The sequence below is a fragment of the Symphalangus syndactylus genome, chromosome 23 (genome assembly GCF_028878055.3).
Source record: "Symphalangus syndactylus isolate Jambi chromosome 23, NHGRI_mSymSyn1-v2.1_pri, whole genome shotgun sequence".
Lineage (NCBI taxonomy): Eukaryota > Metazoa > Chordata > Mammalia > Primates > Hylobatidae > Symphalangus > Symphalangus syndactylus.
Window position 1 is genome coordinate 45,321,956 of NC_072445.2, and position 21,739 is coordinate 45,343,694.

General features: G+C 38.5%; 1 protein-coding gene across 5 annotated transcripts in view; it reads right to left on the bottom strand.

Annotated features, from left to right (window-relative positions):
- CARMIL1 (capping protein regulator and myosin 1 linker 1) overlaps window positions 1-21,739 on the bottom strand; it is a 347,708-nt gene that overhangs the window by 97,823 nt on the left and 228,146 nt on the right. For all 5 annotated transcript variants that reach the window (XM_055264247.2, XM_055264246.2, XM_055264241.2 and 2 more), the window contains exons 18-23: window positions 16,031-16,112; window positions 15,164-15,263; window positions 15,008-15,062; window positions 9,608-9,780; window positions 8,035-8,103; window positions 5,131-5,224 (exon numbers count right to left, since the gene is read on the bottom strand). In XM_055264247.2, the coding sequence (XP_055120222.2) occupies window positions 5,131-5,224; window positions 8,035-8,103; window positions 9,608-9,780; window positions 15,008-15,062; window positions 15,164-15,263; window positions 16,031-16,112 (573 nt within the window). The remainder of the gene's footprint in view (window positions 1-5,130; window positions 5,225-8,034; window positions 8,104-9,607; window positions 9,781-15,007; window positions 15,063-15,163; window positions 15,264-16,030; window positions 16,113-21,739) is intronic.

The window sequence follows — 21,739 nt, forward strand, 5'->3', positions numbered from 1 at the left end:
GAGGCGGAGCTTGCAGTGAGCCGAGATTGTGCCACTGCACTCCAGCCTGGGTGACAGAGCGAGACTCTGTCTCAAAAAAAAAAAAAGAAAAAATGAAGCATAATTTTCCTGGATATAGAATTCTAGGCTGCTGGGGTTTTTTTGCATCAACACTTTAAATATTTCACTCCACTCTCTTCTTACTTACATGGTTACTGACAAAAAGAGTGACGTAATTCTTATCCTGGTTTCTCAATACACAGGTGTTTTCTTAGTCTACGTTCTCTAAAGATTTTCTCTTTGTCGTTGGTTATCCATATTTTGAATTTGCTACGCCTATGTGTGCTTTTTTGGTATTTATCCTGCTTGGTGGTCTCTGAGCTTTCTGGATTTGTGGTTTAGTGTCTGTTGTGAATTTCGGAAAATTATCAGCCATTATTACTTCAGATGTTTCTTCTGTTCCTTTCTCTCTTTTCTTTCCTTCTGGTATTCCCATTAGTTGCAAGTTTCATCTTCTATAATTATCCCACAGTGCTGGGATAGTCTGTTCTTTTCTTTTTTTCTTTTTGCATTCAGTTTGGGAAGTTTCTATTGAAGAATCTTAGAGCTCAATGATTCTTCCCTCAGCCATGTCCAGTCTACCAATAACCTCATCAAAGGCATTCTTCATTTCTATTACAGGTTTTTTATCTCTAGTATTTCCTGTTAATTTTTTTTTTTCTTAAGAGCTTTTATCTCCTCCTTACATTACCCATCTGTTCTCGCATGTTGTCTGCTTTTTCCACTAGTGCCCTTAACAAGTTAATCATGGTTATTTTAAAGGCTCTGATAATTCCAAAACTGGTATCACAGATAAGTCTCATTCTGATGCTTGTTTTGCCTCTTTCACACTGTGTTTGTTGCTTTTTAACATGCTTTGTAATTTTTGGCTGAAAGCTGAAAATGATATATCTGGTAATACAAACTGAGGTAATCAGCCTTTTAGTGTGAGGTTTTATATATTAACTGGCTAAGAGCTGGGCTCTATTTAGTATTTGTTGCAGCTGTATATGCCAGAGGCTTTGATTTCCTCTAGTGTCCTTGCTTTTGTATCCCATTATTTTGGGGTTTCCCTAGAAACTCTTTCTTAATTACAATCTGTGTCTTGCAGTTTGCTCAATTGTAATCCACTGTCATTTTACTTAACGTGGTGATAAGGTGTTAGGAAGGGGAAGTATTCTACAATCTTATGATTAGTTTTTGTTTGTTTTAAGCAATCCTGGTCCCTGGGCTATGGCCTTCGAAAATATTTCTTATCCTTTTTAACCCTATCCCTTATGTGAGACAGAAAGCCTAGGGAGGGTGGGTTGTTTAATTATCTTTCCCCTGTTCAGGTAAAGTCCTACTAAAGTAGTTTCTCTGGCTGGTAGACCTTTGTTATTTAGAACAGAATGCTCTGAGTGTACCCTTCCCCCTGCCAGAAAAAAAAGGAAATTTTTCTCCAATCTTTACTGCAATAGCCTGATGAGACTCATGGAAGTAAAACCCATGAAAGGGTGGGGGTTCCCTAAAACTGGACCCCTAGGAGTTTTTAACTCTTAAGGTAGTCTAGGCTAAGCCTTTGGCAATTCATCACTTACTGTTTAAGTGCTCCTATAAGTTATTATTTTACTAGCTTCTGCTCCTGGCAAGCTGATCTTGGCTATGATTCACTGTGATTCTCTGTACCTCTCTTTCCAGTCCCCAGTTTTCAGGGTGATAGTTTTTCTTGTGGCTTAAGTTCTTTGACAGATCTGAGAAAAGTAATTGATTTTCTGTTTGTTCAGATTTTTTTTGTTGTGAGGATGGGAGTGATAACTTCCAAGCTCTTGAGAGTTCAAATCTGAAACCAGAAACCTGGTTTCTCTAGAATATGTCTTTTATTCAAAGCTCATTAGTATCCTACTGGAAATTATAAAGGTATCTAATGTTTTTATGTAGCTTTTCACAAACTCCTTTTCACATATACTGTTTCACTGGATCCTCATGGTCGCCTTAGGCAAATTAATCTTCCTACTCTTTGTTTTCCATATCTGTAATAATAGAACCTACCGCATCATTTATTTTAAGGATTACATGTATTAATTTATGCAAAACATTTAAAATAGTTCCAGACACCCAGTAAGAATTATATATTGTCAGCTAAACATGGTTATTACATAGCTTTATTTTTCCTACCTATACAGTTGAAAAAAATAAAGTTCAGAAAAATTGAGTAACTTACTGAAGGTTATGAGAAGAGTTTAATTTTAAGTCAGATATTCTAAATTCAAATCTTGATTTCTTTTGCCATACCACAGCTTTTTCCTACCTCATCTCCAATCACACTGTCTTCTATTCAACATATGCCTGAAAAGTATTCAAGCGACCAGGCATGGTGACTCACACCTATAATCCCAACACTTTGGGAGGCCAAGGCAGGAGGATTGCTTGAGTATGGGAGTTTGAGACCAGCTTGGGCAACATAGTGAAACCTCGTCTCTATAAAAAATTTTAAAATTAGCTGAGCACAGTGGCATATGCTTGTCGTCCTGGTTGAGATGGGAGGATCACTTGAGCACAGGTGGTTGAGGCTGCAGTGAGCCATGACTGCACCACTGCACTCCAGCTTGGGCAACAGAGTGAGACCCTGTCAACCAATCAATCAATCAATCAATGAAGTATCCAATCATACACACCAGGCACTGTGCTAGCTGTGAGAATAAGCAAGATGAGAAAATACATAAGCTCTGCCATCAAATAACTCATAGACCATTAGGAGAATAAAACATGGAGCCAGGAAACTTAAATCAATGTTGCAAGGCCAATGACAGAGAGGAGTACAGGAAATCCTAAGACCACGCACCTAGAGAAGGAAAGGGCCTCTGAGAGGTCTTCCTGGATGAGCTGATGCTTGATTTCAATCTCAACAGACCTGCATGGTAGTCAGGAAAGAAAAAGGATGTCTGGAATATAGCAGGGATTCTCAAACTTTACAAACACCAGGAAAGCTTGTGAAAACACAAATGCTAAGTCCTACCCCAGTTTCTGAGGCTTAACAATTTGCATTTTTAATGAGTTCCTTGAGACAGGTCAAAACAAAAGAGTTGGCCAAAGATGAAGTGGGAAGTGTACAGGAGGCAGATCCTGGACAGAATTTCCTGCTGTGTTAAGGAGACCCAGCTTTATTTATCCTGAAAGCCACCAGGAAGGGATAGAGTGAAGATTTTAGTCTGCTCAGATTTACCATGAAACAGGATGGCTATTTTTTATTGCAACACGTAAAACTGACAAGAGGAGGCAAATGTGGCAATAATCCTGGTAAGAAATGATGAGACTTGAAGGAAGGTATCCATAATGGGAACAGAAGGAAGGAAAGTTAATGAAGGGATTTATGCTACACGATGGTAGACTTACTGATTGATTAGCTAAGGAAGAAATGAGAGAGGAAAGTCAACTTTGGAAGACTAGATGGAAGGTGGTAACTGTGATCTGAGCAACTCCTTCATCAACTAAGATGGACCCTAAGGTTAAGGAAACAAAGTTATCTATGGGGTAAGGGTTCAGGGCCACTTGGCAAGGCAAATTTCTAAATCCCTACAGCTCTAAACTCCCTAACGACAGGAGCTATCAGATCCCTTCTACTCTGACTTACAACCCAGACCACTATGACTCTGACTGGACAGAGGGCCAGCCTTACATTCTTTTTTTTTTTTTTTTTTTTTTTTTTTGAGATGGAATCTTGCTCTGTCACCCAGGCTGGAGGGCAGTGGTGCGATCTCTGCTCACTGCAAGCTCCGCCTCCTAGGTTCACACCATTCTCCTGCCTCAGCCTCCCAAGTAGCTGGGACTACAGGCGCCCACCACCTAGCCTGGCTAATTTTTTGTATTTTTAGTAGAGACGGGGTTTCACCGTGTTGGCCAGGACGGTCTCGATCTCCCGACCTTGTGATCCACTCGCCTCAGCCTCCCAAAGTGCTGGGATTACAGGCCTGAGCCACCACACCCAGTCACATTCTTTTTTGATAAGTAAATGCAGACCTTAAACCAGTTTCAGCCAGTGTACAGAGGCTGCTCACAAACTGTCTTTATGTACTATAGTTCTAACATAACCAAATTCACCCTCATTTTAATGCTAAAACCTCACCCCAAAGTGAATATGAGATGTATGTTACATGTTTACCCATTGCACATGCACTCTGCTCCCCTCATAAATATGTATAGCTCCCCCCCAAGCCTGCTGAATATGTACAACTCAACTGTACGACGTAGGCCTTGTGAGGCATAAAACCCAACCTGCCCTTCCCTTCTTTGAAGAGAGGAGCACATTCAGCACACACCAGAGACTGTCTCTTCCCAGTTTGCATACCAATATCATTAATGAAGCTCTCCTTTCTAAAATTTAGCCATCTTGGTGGTCTTTTGGATGACATCACCAAGGAGAAAGAACAAAGGGGGAGGAAAAGTTCAAAGATTCCTCAAATAATACCACAGTGTGAGTGAAGTAGGCTTCTTCAGATGGGAAATATTTGAGCACAACTAAAATGCAGAGAAAGGTGGCCATAGAAAGAAAAGGATGAAGATATGGAAGAGCAAGGGAATGATTCAGAGGTTTCCAGCACAGGGCAGAATAAGGCGGTCAAATGCACCAGGGAATGGCTGGGCTTTGAAGTGGAAGGTACCTCTGAGTTTGCCAGTACAGAGGCAGGAGTGGGTGTAGATTTACATACATTTATAGATGAGGATGGTAAAGTGAGAGCTCAGGAATACTCTAAGTTTCTTGATGAAAAAAGAAGAGAGGGATCCATCTGTTGAGGATGAAGAGGAGGGAAGCTGTGCAAACTGATATTCAGTTCCACACATTTCTCCAACAGCCAATCAGGAAGTTAACTATACTTATGCTCTGGCATGTTGATGTTGTAAGAATGTTATTTTATTCCACTTAAATTGCATGACAAGCTTTAGTGTTCCTTAGTATACTCCTCCCCCAGTCATGCATTACCCCAGTTGTGGTCATAAGAACATAAGACAATGTGAAAAAATAAAATTAAAAAAAAAACTTTGTAAAATAACAAAGTATTGTTTATAAGTTCAGGAACATAACCACAATTCAAATGTGAATTTCTTGTAATTAAGCTACTGATTCTTTAATACCTTTTGCAGAGCATCTTCCGTTTTTTCAGGGTTTGTTTTTAGGGCTTGAGAAGCATCATACATAGGAATTGGCATAAATCTTAATGTGTAGTTCCTAGAAAAAGGAGAAAATAATATACTTATTTAAAAGTAACTTCCTATTACATTAATTCAGCACTCTTTTTTTTTTAAATCCAAAAGGATAGCTGCAAGAGTAGCTTAGAAAATTCCAAACCACCAGACCATTTAGGCCCCTAGATTGCAGATTATCCTTTGTAATAACCACAAGTGCAAATACCACAGGCAACTACATTAATTCACACTACCTACAAAACTGACACAACTTTGAGGAATGCAGTTTTGTTGTTTTGTTTTTAGTTTGGATTCCATCAAGGACAGAATTTTCACACTGGGATTGAAAAGATGAACTGAGGGAAAGCCTAGGGAAAGTTCAGCATCAACTTGCTACATGGGTTGCAGTAACCAATAGATCTGACTGTACCTGGGTCCCCACAGTGATTATGTGTGACAACCAGCCCCAAACTGGTAGAGGAAAAAACAGAAATAAAAACAAAACATTTGCTTGCAAAGCAAGCCATTAGCATCCACAAAATAGTCTATTAAGTTTCTGGACTCCATTAAATGAAGATGCCCAGTATACATGGGATTGTCTCTTTTAAAGCTGCTGGGAAAGGGTCTGCTGCCTGGCTAAACACTCTGACCTCTGCAGGTCCTTTCAGCTTGAGTTCAAGAGCTAATGTCCACCAGGCTCTAGAAACCAAATGAAGCAACTGTTGATTGCTGTATATTATCCCATTGCTACTGGCAGGCCTATTAAACATGAAGATGCAGGAGTCAGCCATTTTTGTGTGAGGAAAACACACAGAACTCTGAATCTGGTCCCTGGCCTTTGATCCTGACCCTGCTGCAAACTGCTATGTGCTCAGATGACCATTAACACCTGCTCACCTACCACAAACGCCAGTATTAGGGATGACTTCTGTCCTCCACCCCAAAATGCATCTGTCCATTTCTTCAACACAGTACTCAGGAAGAGCTCAGTTTCACCTTGGGCTACTTGGTGGCAACTGGGACATTAAAATTGCACAGTAGCTGCCTTGTTTTAGGACTGTAAACTATTAGCAGCACTCACAGTGCTTCTCAAGCATATTTAGATGACATCTATTAGAAGAATAAATTAGCAACTAACTCCTAAAATAAGGTACTAATAAAGAATAAATAATAAAGAAAACCATCAACTTAATAGTAGCAGTCTAGATGGGCTAATGGAAAAAAAATATTCACCCAGTCCAACTTATAGAGTAGCTTCATGTAAAATAATCAGACAAAGAGAAAGCTGTAATTTCTATGGCTTTAATTTTTATCTTAGCTTTGTTTTAGCAAAATTGTTTTTGTTTGCCTTCAGAAAATCCAGCCAAATGAAACTAAGAGATGATATGTCTTTTTTACAGCCTTGACAGTTTTTATTTCCCTCATCCAATTTTTATCATGTTACAGACCAGCATAGTTTATTTAAACCAAATGTGATTTTGAAGCATTGGCATCCTGGAGCAGAGCATACATAATCGACTGTGATCAAGGGAGTCCGACAGTCAATCTGGAAATGTTGAGTATTGGTTGTGCACGCTCCTAGCTTCTTCCAAACACCAGCCTGGGCTGGCAGTCTACAACAACATCAGGGTGGCAACTGTGCTGTTAGCATCCAGATGCAGCTCAGTGTAAACAAATGTCTCCATTTGGGGTTTTGTGGTGCAACAGGAGTAACCATAGGTGGGTCTGTGATCATGAGGTGGCAATGCGAAACTGATAGTCTAAGCTGCCTTACCCCTATTTAGTAATGCCTTGGAGTCAGTACAGAGAAGGGGCTCAGAAATGAGTCTCTGTGATTTTGCAATGGCAGTAACTTTGAACTCCTGGCTGAAGTAGAGCCACAGGATTTAGAAATGGAAGGGGCTTAGAGATCATTTATCCTAACCCTCTCACTTCATGAAAAAAGAATTAATCAGAGAGGTAAAATGCCTTGATCAAGATCACAGGCTTGTGGGTGACAGAACTGAAGACTGACTGAAGGACTCCTGATTCCCAGTCTAGGGTTGTACCACAACACCATGTCAGGCATGAGAGGCCCTCCTGGGAGGCCTCACATATACAAGGAATCTGGAAAAACACAAAATAATGAGCATTTCCTCCCTTTTCCCAGGGAAACGGCTTCTATGCTATCCGCCCCTTATTTTTCACCCATATTTTACAGCCTCTCATTTTTAATGCTATAAATCTGCTTTGTTCACTTCTGCCTTTATAATACAATATGAGGACCGAAAAGCCCAGAAAGAACCACATTCCTAGTATTACTTTCAACTATGTCTAGTATTATTTTCTCATTTACTGGGAAAGTAAATTCAACAATAAATAATAATTGCAGGCTTTAGTTACTGAAGTAATGAAGAAAGTCTTTCACAGTCATGAGACAACTTAGCCCTGGGCTTACCATTTATCAATTTCATCTTTATTTTCTGGACCTCAGCTTTCTTCTCACCACTGAATTCAAAGATGTCACGATAGGCAAAAGAACAACACCCAGTGTAGATTGTGAAACCACAAAGGGGAAAGGAAACAAGGCAAGTGTCACACAGCCCCTTTCCCGTGATTTCATTTAATTCTCACGACAGTGTGGTGTTTTTGGCAGAACTGGCATCTGTGCCCTCATTTCATACATAAGGAAACTCCCACCAGGAGAAATTCAATGTCTTCCAAGATCCCATAGATGGTTAGCTGTAGACTAAATTCAGACCCAGATCTTCTGATCCCCAATAAACAGTTGATTCTATTACTCCACAGATAACACATATACCATTGGTTTTTGTTTTTCTGTTTTCGTAGAAAGAAATCCTAATTCAAACTTACTTTTCCATAGCAACAGCTATATCTTGAAAGCCTTGTGCAGTGATGTTGTTCTTGTCCCATATTACAGTCCTGTTTGAAAACCAAATCACATAAATGATCAGACACTTAGAGAAAATGATTCTCACATTGAATATAAACCTCTTATAGACAGCACTGTCTAGATATTTCAGTACAGCTGCATTATGTGAGCAAGGAATAATGTTCATCTTCATTTCTAACAAAACAAGGATAAGCATTTCCCCCAATATTATATTCGTAACACATTTACCATGCAAGTAGTATGGAAAAAGTGTACTTAAAAGCAATAGCACATATATTAACTTACTATTATGTTATCTAACTTTCACTAGACAGAAAACTCTAAATTCTGGTATTTCTGATATTCTCCCAATCATATTCTCATATTTATGTCTGAGGTGGAAGCTATTTACAAAAGATGCTAACCAATTCCATGCCCAATATAAAGAATTTCAGCTACTGAGATTTCTCACCCCAAACAGTAAAACACTAATGTTTCCAAAACACTAGAGAAAATCTGTCATAGTTCCTTGTGTTTTCATTATTTCCCTGACATGACTTAATTAGTAATCCTAGGAACTTCCTCACTCTGCTGGCAAAACATCAGTTACTATAAACAGGAGATTGTTTGCTTTTTAAACACAAAATCTATTTGGGGAGAAAAATATTACTTTACCTTCAGAATGTGTAGACTTCAGAGGTATTTAGGATTTGTCAGTTCACCCTGACATATAACATAGCTTTTATTTGTCTGGATGATCCTGGCCTCACAACTTTCACTGCCTTCCCTTCCTAATCTCGATGACCTTCTTTACACACATACTGACCTTCAAAGAAATTGCTGCAGATTTTGGCTTTTGGCTTCAGTTTAGACAGAAAACTCAGACTTTTATGCCAGAGACTAGAAAAACATCATGAAAGAGCCCTTGAGGAGCAATGTGAATTAACTCTTCATTCACCAGACTGCTGACCTAGGTAACAACTCCAATCTCTCTGAATGATGGATGGCAACAAGGTGACAGTGGAGCTAGTCCTTAGGAAAAGCCACGCTTAGGAAACACAGAATAAAACTGCTAAAAAGAACAGCTAGCATCCAGTGTGAGCCTGGTTTTGAACCAGCAGACCTTCTGTGCCCCTTGTTTTTAAGTCTTTATATTGGCAGGCATGAGCAAGGGGGTTAAGACCTTGGGCTCACAGCGAAGTATGGGCTCTGCTCACTTAGTGTTGCCTACAACACCCTCCTAGCTTCTCGCTGCCTTTACCTATACATTGGTCAGCTATCGACACTGATGTGAAATAGGAAATTGTGGCAGTTCTCAGTCAGGTGCTACCTTACAACAGAACTATAAGACAACAGACCAAAGGAATCACTACGTCTAAATTTGGGAACACCCTCCTCATTATTCTGACAGAAGTCTTGACATTGTCACCTCTTCTCCTCAAGATGGCCTCATGGGAAGCCCAGGTCCCCTTGGGCCCAGCAGCTCTGCAGTGCTTGCTGTTCAGAATCTGCTCCAAGCCTTCCTCATGAGTAGGGAGGGCGGGATCTGCCTACCTGAGCTTAGTGTTGATCTGCAGTGCTTTGGCCAGCATCTTCGCTCCCATGTCCCCCATTCCGTTGCCGCTAATGTCCACTTTGGTCAAGGAGGTGTTGCTTCCCAGGGCATTGATGATGATGGTGACCTCAGTCTTGAGTTTCGAGTCAGCCAGGGACAAGGACTGCAGAGGCTGTAGAGCAAATGACACGCAGCACTCAGCAGTCTCATCAAAGCAGCACCCACTCTCCACAACGCATTTCGTGGAGAATGAGAGGGGATGGACCCACTGCACGTGTCTGATTTCAGAACTACTACCTAAAAGACACTCATGGATGGAAACTGAAGGTTCTGGCACAAAATGGACCACCGGAGTCAAAGATGGAGAACTTGTGTTTTAATGCTGAATACCTACCACTTTTCTTTTAAGGGGAGCCAGGGAAAGACATGCAGGCTGACAAATGCCAGCGTGAAGCAGAGGATAGGATGAAATAAATAAAAACATAACATAAAAATTTCTCAGCTTTAATATGATCACCCTTTATGCCCATTTTATTTTTATACAAGGTGAAATGACACCTTAAAATACTAATAGAGGACAAATACAAGATAAAAGCCAGCCAGGATGAATAATAGCTGACAATTATTGAACAAGTACTATGTTTAACCACCATTTAAGCTTTTTATGTGTATTAATTCACTTAATCTTCCCACTAACCCATTGCTTAGATGCTACTATTATCCCCATTTCCCAAACCAACAAACAGAAAAGTTAGGTGACTCAACCAAGGTTACATTGTTAGAAAGCACCTGAACTAGGATTCAAACCCAGATGTATTGGTTCCAGATTTCATGCTCCTAACCTTATACCACATCTCCCTATTAGCTTATCGCAGATCTTTTTGATCATCACCCTTTAATTTTATCTTTTTTTTTTTTTTTTGAGACAGGGTCTTGCTTTGTGCAGAATGCACAGGCTGGCGTGCAGTGGTACAATTACCACTCACTGCAGCCTTGACCTCTTGGGCTCAAGCCATCCTCCCACCTCAGCCTCCTGAGTAGCTGGAATTACACGTGCGCACCACCACATTCAGCTCATTTTAAAATATTTTTTGTAGAGACAGGGTCTCACTATGTTGCCAAGGCTGGTTTTGAACTCCCAGGCTCAAGTGATCCTCTCACCTTGGTTTCCTAAAGTGCTGGAATTACAGGCATGAGCCACCACACTCGGCCTTAACTTTATCTGTTAAGTTTCAATCAGAAGATACATCTACAATTCTTAAGTAAAACTTGTGTGGCTTTTGTTTTTTTTTTTTTTTTTTTTTTTTGAGACAAGGTCTTGCTCTGTCCCCCCAAGCTGGAGTGCTGCAGTGGCATAATCTCGGCTCACTGCAACCTCCGCCTCCCAGGTTCAAGTGATTCTCCTGCCTCAGCCTCCCGAGTAGCTGGGATTATAGGTGCCCACCACCATGCCTGGCTAATTTTTGTATTTTGAGTAGAGACAGGGTTTCACCATGTTGGTCAGGCTGGTCTCAAACTCCTGACTTTAAGTGATCCACCAGCCTCAGTATCCCAAAGTGCTAGGATTACAGGCGTGAACCACCGCACCAGGCCTTGTGTGACCTTTTTATTTGACCATAAGCTGTATGGTGAATCCAAACCAGTCCACTCATTGTCCATCCATTTAAACCAGATATTGAAAGCCACTCAGCCTAAAGGCAGGTTTTGTTTGTCTTGCATGGTATCTGACCAAAATAATAATAGTAACAATAAATTAATAGAGCTTCCTACTTACACCCAGCTCACTTTACTAGTTTATGTTGCCTTCCTAGCCCTGTGGGCATTTGAGTTTGCATTCCTTGATTTAAGCCATAACTTATTAAAGTGGGGTAAGAATTCCAGGTTAACTAGGTTGAACCAAAGTGGCTCTAAATGTCAGAATTCAGACTTCCCTGGGAGATGTGGATGTCTCCTGGGTTGCGTGGGTCCGCTATATTGTCCTAGCCACACTAAACAAATGATATGGTTATTGCATAAGCAGTCCCATCACTACAGGAAGTAGTGATACAAGCAGCTTCTGGGGTAATCTATGACCCAGTTCCACAATGCCTGGGGGATTGGAGCTCTCAAGGTGTGCCTGGGTGGTCTACACGACAGACCCCACACACAGCCTGGGGTTTGTCTGTGTCTACTCAAACACTTAACATTGACTTCCAAAGCAACATCTGTGAGAGGTTCATCTACCAAAGGGCTACAGGAGACAGAATGAGGGTGTTGATGGTTTCATGACCCAGATATCAACAAAGCATCATTATGCATTTGGTTGGTACCAAGAGACAATAAGCATATTATTGTCCTTATCATCCAAATTTACCATGGCTTTCAAAGTTAATACATTTACGGTAAAATCAAAAGGTAATGCTGCATTAATCAGAATCAAATTTATAAAAGTTAAATGGCCTGGTAAGTGCTAAGGCAATGAAAACCTGGGCCAAAAAGTCTGTATACATTTAAACTCAAGTGGGTTTAGCTTGGTTTCTTCAATTTTCTTAACATCTTACATACAGGTAAGCGGAAATGACAACTAAAAACTCTTCAGGCTCAGGAAACTTACTGTTTTACAGAAAAACAAACACAATATGCTTTAATAAAAAGATGTAATTACAGCTTTCATCATTTCAATAATCTTGATTCAATAACTACGAAGATGATATATTATAGCTTCTTCCTAATACTGGAAAACTGCCAACTCTCCGAGCTATCAGGCATCAATTCCAGGACTATATTCAAATTCTAATACACCCCAGTTAATACTTAAAAATAATAGGCAGAGTCATTAATGTGAACAGAACAGCCTGAATTGCATGAATATTTATAAGGTCATCCCTTCTTGATTTATTGTACTTCTGTGTAACATTACTATTTGAAATCTTACTATTTCTTTTTCATAGCTGAACATGCTTAATCTGAGAATCTGTCTCCTGGCTACAGGCACCCCCAGGAGAAACACATTCTGTTCTACTGGTTACAAAATGGGTTTGTATGTAATACTTCAGAACAAAACTCCCTGTCATCTTGGCCCCTCTATGTTACTGTCCCATGACTCTGGGTGCAGCAGACTGAAAACCACCGTCTATAGCTGAAGGTAACACTGGAACCCACCAGCATGTAGGTTTTTCAACTGAACATAATGTATAATACTGGGTGAATAAGGTATTCCACAGGCTGGTCAAAGAACAAGCTCTACAAACACCAGGTCAGAATGTAAAAAGAGATTTTTTTTTTAATATGTAAAACTTGTAAATAAATAAAACAAAAAATGATCCCAATTGTACCAGGTATTGGTAAAAATTTTTATCATCACAAGACTCATCTCCTAATCATTTCAAATTCTTTTGCATATTACCGATTTAAAAGTAGAAAAAAATAGAAGAATTGCTTTCTGAAAAAGCCATCTACTTTTCAATGGCAGGAACATAAAAAGCTTTTCATTGTACAGCATTATGAGTGACACTCTATTCAAACTTGTAACTTGACAGAATTCACATTTATATAGCAAACTTTATCATCTGCAAATATGGTTTTAGGTATATTTTAACTATCATCTTTAAGTAACGGACTTCCAGAATTATAGATACAGTTTGAAGAACCTCACATAATGAGCAAAACATAAAATTTATGTACTTTTCATAAAAATATAAATTTTCCTAAAGTATATGTTAAGAAAAAAACATTTTGGGGTGAATATTAAGTATAATTACGTAATATTAGCTTCCCTAATCTGTTAAAACTGGGCCAATACTGGAAAATCAGAAACTCAAACAAGGCAGAGTGATGCAAAGTCAAATTAAATATGTAAAGCAAACAGCATAAACTCTGAGAAGTCTAAATTAAATTCTAATTATATCCCTAATTTCAATAACCCAGCATAAGAGCAACAAAATATGGGGTTTATTAGCAAATGAGGGTAAGGAGAAGTGCTGAATTCATTAAATAATAATGAGATTCATTTTCTAGCCCACAGATTGAAAATTACATCCACAATGAAGAAGAAAGAGAACAGAATTTTCTCCTGCCCACCAGCTCAGAGCCCCGCCAAAGAAGTGGGGGCAACGGCAAGTGAGGGAGTGTCCAGTGTCCATCCCTCCTGGCCTCTTAGCTTTCACAGAAAAGTCAGCTTACAGCTGTAATAGAATTTGCTCTTCCCTGGTATGAATTCAGAAGGGAAAATGATACTTTTTCAAAATGTGACATACTTCACATGATTAATATAAAAATCATCCTCATGACCTACAAAAGTAGCTATTACAAAACATGAATAATGTGACTCTTTATAGTAGGAATACAAATTGATCTGAGTTTAAGGAACTGGAAAAGCTGAGTCTGGTGACCAAATAGGACTTTGAGAGGAAACAGACAAAATATTAGAGAGCATCAGTAAAGTATAAGGTGTAACACACCAGCTCTAAATTAAATGGATTCATGGTAGAGTGCTTCTTATTTTGTCCATAAAATAACTTTTCTTTCTCCTAATCCATTTTAAAGGACAGCAAAATAAGATACTATTTGAAATTAAACTTCTTTACCCTGAACTAAATTTTGGTCAGGAGCAACGAAAGAGGATTAAAAATACAGAGTGCTACTAGACTTCAAGAAGCAATTAAAGATGGAAGAAGGCCGGGCGCGGTGGCTCACGCTTGTAATCCCAGCACTTTGGGAGGCCGAGGCGGGCGGATCACGAGGTTAGGAGATCGAGACCACGGTGAAACCCCGTCTCTACTAAAAGTACAAAAAAATTAGCCGGGCGTGGTGGCGGGAGCCTGTAGTCCCAGCTACTCGGAGAGGCTGAGGCAGGAGAATGGTGTGAACCCGGGAGGCGGAGCTTGCAGCGAGCCAAGATCACGCCACTGCACTCCAGCCTGGGTGAGAGAGCGAGACTCCATCACAAAAAAAAAAAAAAAAAAAAAAAAAAAGATGGAAGAAAACTTCCTTGGTCTCCTATAATTCCACATAATTATTAGATGAAATTCAAATTAGCAATATATTTCTCAGCATTATATAAGGTCATAAAGTCAACTAGATTGTGAAAATTCATGCCTGAAGATTAGTTTATTAGCTAAAGTTAGGGAGTAGTAAGGCTAATTAAAAGATAGGCTCAGGAGTCAATTTATACTTCTTTTAATCTATTAGTGACAATCTTCCTTTAATTGACAGTGAGTTGAATGAAGTAAAAAAGTAAGTTTTTAAATACATTCTACAACTCTACTAAAGTGTATTTATTCCATTTTTAAAGAGTAATGGAAAATGTACACATTGATAAAACTATCTGAAAGCATTTCAGCATTAATCCAGTAGAAATAATCAGTAAGAATGGCAACAAACAGAAGATTTTAGTAAAAAATGTTTAACATAATACTCACTGATTCTTCATCTTGAATCATCTGTACTAAGTTGTCCAATACAGGTGTCAGATTTCTAAAGAGATTTTAGAGATGTGGACAGTGGAATCAAATCAAAAGCTTTCAGGAGGCTGGTTATTTTCATCATTGTCATATAAAAAAATTCAAAACTCTTACTTGGATTTCATATTATTAAAATTTTTGCCTAATGCCAGGTGTTGTATTGATCTGTTTTTACTGAGCCACACTATTAAGGTAGACAGGTCAGATTCTAAACCTGGAAAGAATCAGAGTAAGTAGAGCATCAAAACACATGTGTATAAATTAATTTTCAGCTGGAACACAATTAAGCAAAGGTGACATGTAGTTGGATGACTTCCTTTACCTTCCTGAGGGGCCTGGGATTCTAATCTTTTATTTTCAAAGGCACTCTTTGCACTCTTTTCATGTCCTATTATTTCACAGGGATAAGCTCATTCTCTACAAAGACTTATCTAAATCTCTTACACAATCAGTGGCTAAACCAAGTCAGCAGGAAATGGGAATGAATAATGGCAGAAAGTTTCATCTCTCCCACCACTCTGTGAGAGAAGATTCCAACAAACTGTTCACTGGGGGGTAAGTGGAGTTAAAGTTGTCTATGCAAATTTCACAGGTTCATACTAACATGATACTACAATCAGCAGAAATGAAGCTAATGATACAAGCTTCTGAATAAATAAACAAAAGTACAATTTTATTATCAGCAAGAATGCAAAAAGTTGGGCTTAGACCTTTTTCAACGTACTGGTGATATTTTTATAATTGAATTGTTTTACTGCATAGACTTTGCATAGTTGGCCACAGAATCAACTTAGTAAGACCGTGGCACAGATTTATTCTACAAATAAATCCTATTGTTAAATTTAAAAGCCCTATTAGTCATGAAATAAAATAATATTTTTATTAAGGTATTGTCTGGATTTGGGTAGAAGATTATTTTCCCCTTATTAACTTGCTTCAAAAAATATTTCCGTTTCATTTCTTTTCTGATATCTGACTTACCATTGTCAGAGATGTCTAAGCTGGTGATGTTGTGTATTTCAGCAATGCAACCTTCTAATACTTGAGCACCTCCTGATCTCAGCTAGAGAAACACAAACCAAACACAAAGTAAAGTCTTCACTCTACTGGAGATGTAATCAAAAAATTAAAAATAGGAGATAGTTAGTCTTAAAATAAACTTAGCACCAAAGAAAAAGTAAAAGCTTATCAACTCCAAAGAAGCTATTATAAATGGGTAAAGAGCCTATCACTAGCCATTGCTGCTGTTTCCTATGCCACATGATCCCACATTAAATCCTAAAACCATTAGAAAAAAACAAAACAGAAACAAGATGACCACCACCCACGCCATAGTAGCAAAGCAGTGCATTATCAACCCAGAAGAATTTCTTCATTTCTGACTTTTGGAACTCTAATAAATTCATTTTATACATGAGAAAGTTACTGTTGTATTTGACTGTTACCGATTCCAAGGTATAAACTCTCCACCCAAACAAAGGAGACAATAAAGACTTACTTTGACTGTCAAACATTTCAGGAAGGACCCATCCCTACCTGTTCTAAGAAATGAGTGAGTTCTCACTAATAAGGCAGAGATTAGCTAACTAAAGATGACTGCAAAATGATTTGTACAAATGCTTCGAGCCATGGAGGGAAAAATGTTAAATTAATATAAAATATTATTATGATGATTGTTTCAGAGCAAAACTAAGTGCAAATGATATTCTCACCTCATTTGCAATTTTATTTTAAAGAGAAAGTCAACCTGAAAAACCCAATACAGTACTTTTCATCTTTTCCTATGAAACCAAAGCATATTTTACAGCAGTCATAATATCTTTGTATTTTCCATTCAGCAAATATTTGTTGAGTTCCTACTCTGTGTAAGGCATTGTGAAGGATGCAAAGTTTCCTAAGCTGTGGCCCTTTTGCTCAGTAAACCTACTATCTAATGAGGAAAAACAAACTATCATTTTTTGGAAACCTACTATGAACCAAGGAACATGGCAAGTCCTTTACTCATGTAGGAAAATTAAAATTTATAAACATTTTGACAACAAATTTACAATACAAGGTGCTATTTTCCACGTGTCTAGGTTTTGATGTAAGAATTAGAAGAATCCTCATTTCCCTATTTTGGATGAGATATTTTGCTAGTTCCTTGGATCAAAACTTGCCAACTTCTCTGGCTTCTTGTATGGTAAGCAGAGTTCTGCACAGATCTTTGGGAATGCTCTCTATTCAGGAGAATTTCAGTTGGGATATTTACATTCAGCCATTCCTACTTTTTTGAGACAGCGTCTCACTGTGTTGCTCAGGCTGGTCTTGAACTCCTGGGTTCAAATGATCCTCCCACCTCAGCCTCCCAAGTAGCATGTGCCACCGCATCTCATCATTTCTACTTTTTAAGGTGACAGATTGCTCTAAGGTGAGCTCTAAAGTAGAGTATTACAGAGAGGCAGACCTCTCCAAGGGACTGGTCTACATACTTCAGGGAAACCAAAACCGGCTTCACAGCTGAAGGGCTTCTAACCTGTGTGTAAAGCTATTGTCAGGACTGACTGCCAGGCCCATTTCACTACATCTGCTTGTTTTCTCAGGAGCTCTCCAGCTTACCTAAATGCCCCATCGAGCCTATCTCATCATGACACCTGTATATCTTCCCCAGCACCTTGCTACTCAAAATTTGAGATGAATAAGTACAGAAATTGAGTGTAAAAATTTTTAGAAACCTTAGTAGTAAAAATTTTAGGTCTGTTGTATCTAATCATAAAAATTGGGGGCTTGCATGTCTTATGTCTTTCTAAATCTTTCTTGTATTTTATTCGTATTATATTTTATAAATGTATTGGTTTATGATAGATTGGAAGTTTAAAAAAACATAAAAATAGTTTATTTACTACAGATAGTTCTGAAAAGCATGGCTCTAGGTCCCAGCTTGTTTAAACTTGAAGAAGTAAATGTGTACATACACTATGTCAAAGCTAAAGCAAGAACTTATTTAAGAAAACACTTCTCAAAAAACAATTTGATTTTCAGAGCAAGAAAAAAGTATGCTTTTGAGAAGATAAACGTAAATGTGTTGTCTTTACAATTTCATATTTGCTGATAGTGATTTACTTGTTGAGAAATAAAATTTCTGTTAGAAAATTTCTATGTTCTATCATTGTAAAGTACAGTAAAAATATTCCATTTATAGAAATAGAAAATATAGGTAACATTTAAATGTTTAACTTTGTTTATACATACTCCTTACTGATATTTGTAGTATATACACATAAAACATACTTTCCAATGCTTAAAAAATAATCAAATGTATCAATATATTCTAATTGATTCATAAAGTACTTACACAATGGCCAAGCTAATGAAAGCCCAAGGAGAAAAAACAGAAACCATTATCAGCAGTATGCAGAACAAGAATAAAGAAGCTAAAGTCTCTATCAATAAAAAATGTAAAAAAGCAGAGTCAGAAAAAATAATTCTAACTAAAATTTGCTCCCAAAACAAAAATTTAGATAAGAAAATAACTAAGCTTTAGTTACCAAGAACATTCAAGTCACAGGTTATTAAATGTCTAAAATTCCCCGAAAGCTAAAGCTTTCCCAAAACAGTAAAAGCTTTTTCATTACTGTAAATGAAAATCCTTTTAAATGAATTTGCATAATTAGAGGCTGTCTGCATGTGTGCATGTAAAACTGGTTTTTAAATTACCCTTGTTTGGATCCCACACACTAGCATTATTTAAAAGAAAGCAAGATCAAAGAGAAGTAAATGTGACTAAAACATTGAACACTTTTTGAACTGTTAAAAATAAAATCATATTTCTTTCAAGAGAGTAGTAACCTCTCACTCAAGAAAGGTGGAACATTTCTGATCTTACTTATAATTCTAAGGAAAAAGTTATATCAAACACTCAAATATCCATAATGGGGATAAGGACAGCAAGGAAAATTAAAATCAAGAAGGAACTTTTAATAATTTACTTTCCTTCCTTACTATCATTTGTCATTTAAAAAGATATGGCAAAAATATAAAATGACCCCCAAATTATCTACTATTCTTTCATAGGGGTTCCAATAGTAATTTTTTTTTAAATTAATTTTTATCCAGGGAAATTTTGGTACATAAAATTGAATGGTGTAGGTTTCTCCAAGGACAGAAAAAATTAGACAACATCCAGTTCATAATGTCCACTTTCTAGCAGGATTTGATGCTAAATAACAATCTAGTATCTAAGAAGGATGTATATAAACACAGTTGTTTTTTTGTTTGTTTGTTTGAGACAGTCTCACTGTCTCCCAGGCTGGAGTGCAATGGCATGATCTCGACCCACTGCTACTTCTACCTCACAGGTTCAAGCGATTCTCCTGCCTCAGCCTTCCAAGTAGCTGGGATTACAGGCGTGCACCACCATGCCTAGCTAATTTTTATATTTTTAGTAGAGACGGGTTTTACCATGTTAGCCAGACTGGTCCTGAACTCCTGACCTCAAGTGATCTGCCTGCCTTGGCCTTCCAAAGTGCTGTGATGACAGGCATGAGCCATCATGCCCAAGCAAATACAGTCATTTTCAAGGTGCAAATAGTTGCAGATATTCATTGCTTTCATACATGCATCCTGTCACATGAAACATTTGCAATTCTGCATTCCATACCTGGCCTGACAGGGAAGTGATAGGTGAGGGGCACTACAATGATGCTTGCCTCAAGGTTGGTTGAAAGACTATCAAATGGAATGAAACTGTCTCAAAAGTTTCTATTCAATTGCTGCAAAACTCAATACAAATGTCGGTATTTGGTGCTCTTTTTCTACTCACCATGAATTGCAATAAACTGTAGGATCATCTTCAGAAAAGCTTCCACTTAAAGAAACTAACTCCCACACCCAGGCCTGCAACTAAGCTACAGCTATAATTAATTGCCCTTTGCATCTTCTCTGAAGTATTAGAGACTTTTGTCTCTCATTTGGAAGGAGACTAAGTTTGAAGAATTTAGTCCCAGCATTTACCAATTCTTCTCTTAATGTATAACTATGAAGTTATAAGATTTTTAAACATACAAGAATGCACATGGCCAGGCATAGTAGCTCACATCTGTAATCCCAGCACTTTGAGAGGCCGAGGTAGGTGGATTACTTGAGGTCAGGAGTTCAAGACCAGCCTGGCCAACATGGTAAAACTAATAATATAAAAATTAGCCAGACACGGCTGGGCGCGGTGGCTCACGCTTGTAATCCCAGCACTTTGGGAGGCCGAGGCAGGTGGATCACGAGGTCAGGAGATCGAGACCACGATGAAACCCCGTCTCTACTAAAAATACAAAAAAAAATTAGCCGGGCGTGGTGGCGGGCGCCTGTAGTCCCAGCTACTCCGAGAGGCTGAGGCAGGAGAATGGCGTGAACCCGGGAGGCGGAGCTTGCAGTGAGCAGACAGCAGAGATCGCGCCACTGCACTCCAGCCTGGGTGACAGAGCAAGACTCCGTCTCAAAAAAAAAAAAAATTAGCCAGACACAGTGGCATATGCCTGTAATCCCAGCTACTCAGGAGGCTGAGGCAGGAGAATAGCTTGAACCCCAGAGGTTCAGGTTGCAGTGAGCCAAGATTGCACAACTGCACTCCAGCCTTGGTGACAGAGCAAAACTTCGTCTCAATTAAAAAAAAAAAAAAAAGAGAGCGAGAATGAAAGATCCATTGCCTCTCTTTAGATACTTGGGTACATGGGAAGAATACTCATGAATGCCAATATCACTGCTGCCATATAAAACGGTTTTGAAGCTCTTTAGAACTAACCTAGAGGGCAACGGAACACACACATTTCTCTGAACATCTGTACTGACACTAAATCCTTACCCTTTGAGAATGAATAAGGATCAGCCACAGGCCATTCTGAAGCTAATCTGGTCATGAGGTATAATACTGTCTTGCGTCAAAAAATCAGGTTTCAAGAAGAATTTGTCTCACCATAAGCTGATGAGAGTAATCCTTCCTGAAAGATGTAAAATAGCTTTGAAGGCAATTCCCAAAAATGTTTTGGTAAAGACTGAATATTTATAAAGCTTCTAAATAAAAATTTTTAGAAGGGCAATACTGACCTATGATGTCAATTCTGACATTCCAAATAAAGCTCCTCCATCTCAAACCTTTTACTCCCCAGATGATGGCTCACATATGCTGGGCTGGCGTAGTGACGTCGTACCAGATGCTAGCACTGAAAACTATTATTTCCATTCAATAGATGAGCAACAAAGGCTCAAAGAAGGTGAGTCACCTAATAAGCTAAGTAACTGAGCCAGGTTTCAAAGGGGGCCTTTTGATTCCAAAGTGCTCACCCTTGGCTCACTCTTTTGCCTCCCATAACTACTTTGAGTCATTTTCATATACAAAAGAGCCTCCTTTTCAGTACTAAAAGACCAACGGAAAGAAAGAGAGGTGATGATATAATTAATGCAAAATACCTTAAGGAACACAGAAGTTTTTTCCTATAAGTACAGAAGTTATCTGAAAATGTAAGGTTAATTTCAATGCTTATTACCTTAGCTATCACAGATCCAAAAGAATATAGACCAACATTTTAGATTTAATTTTCCAAATAACAATGATGTTTGTATTGTAAGAAAGCAACTCCATAAGTTCTAAATACCCACAGGGAACTTTTTATTTTAATAGCAAGAAGTGTAAGTCTCCTCTCTCATTCAAATTAATGAGTG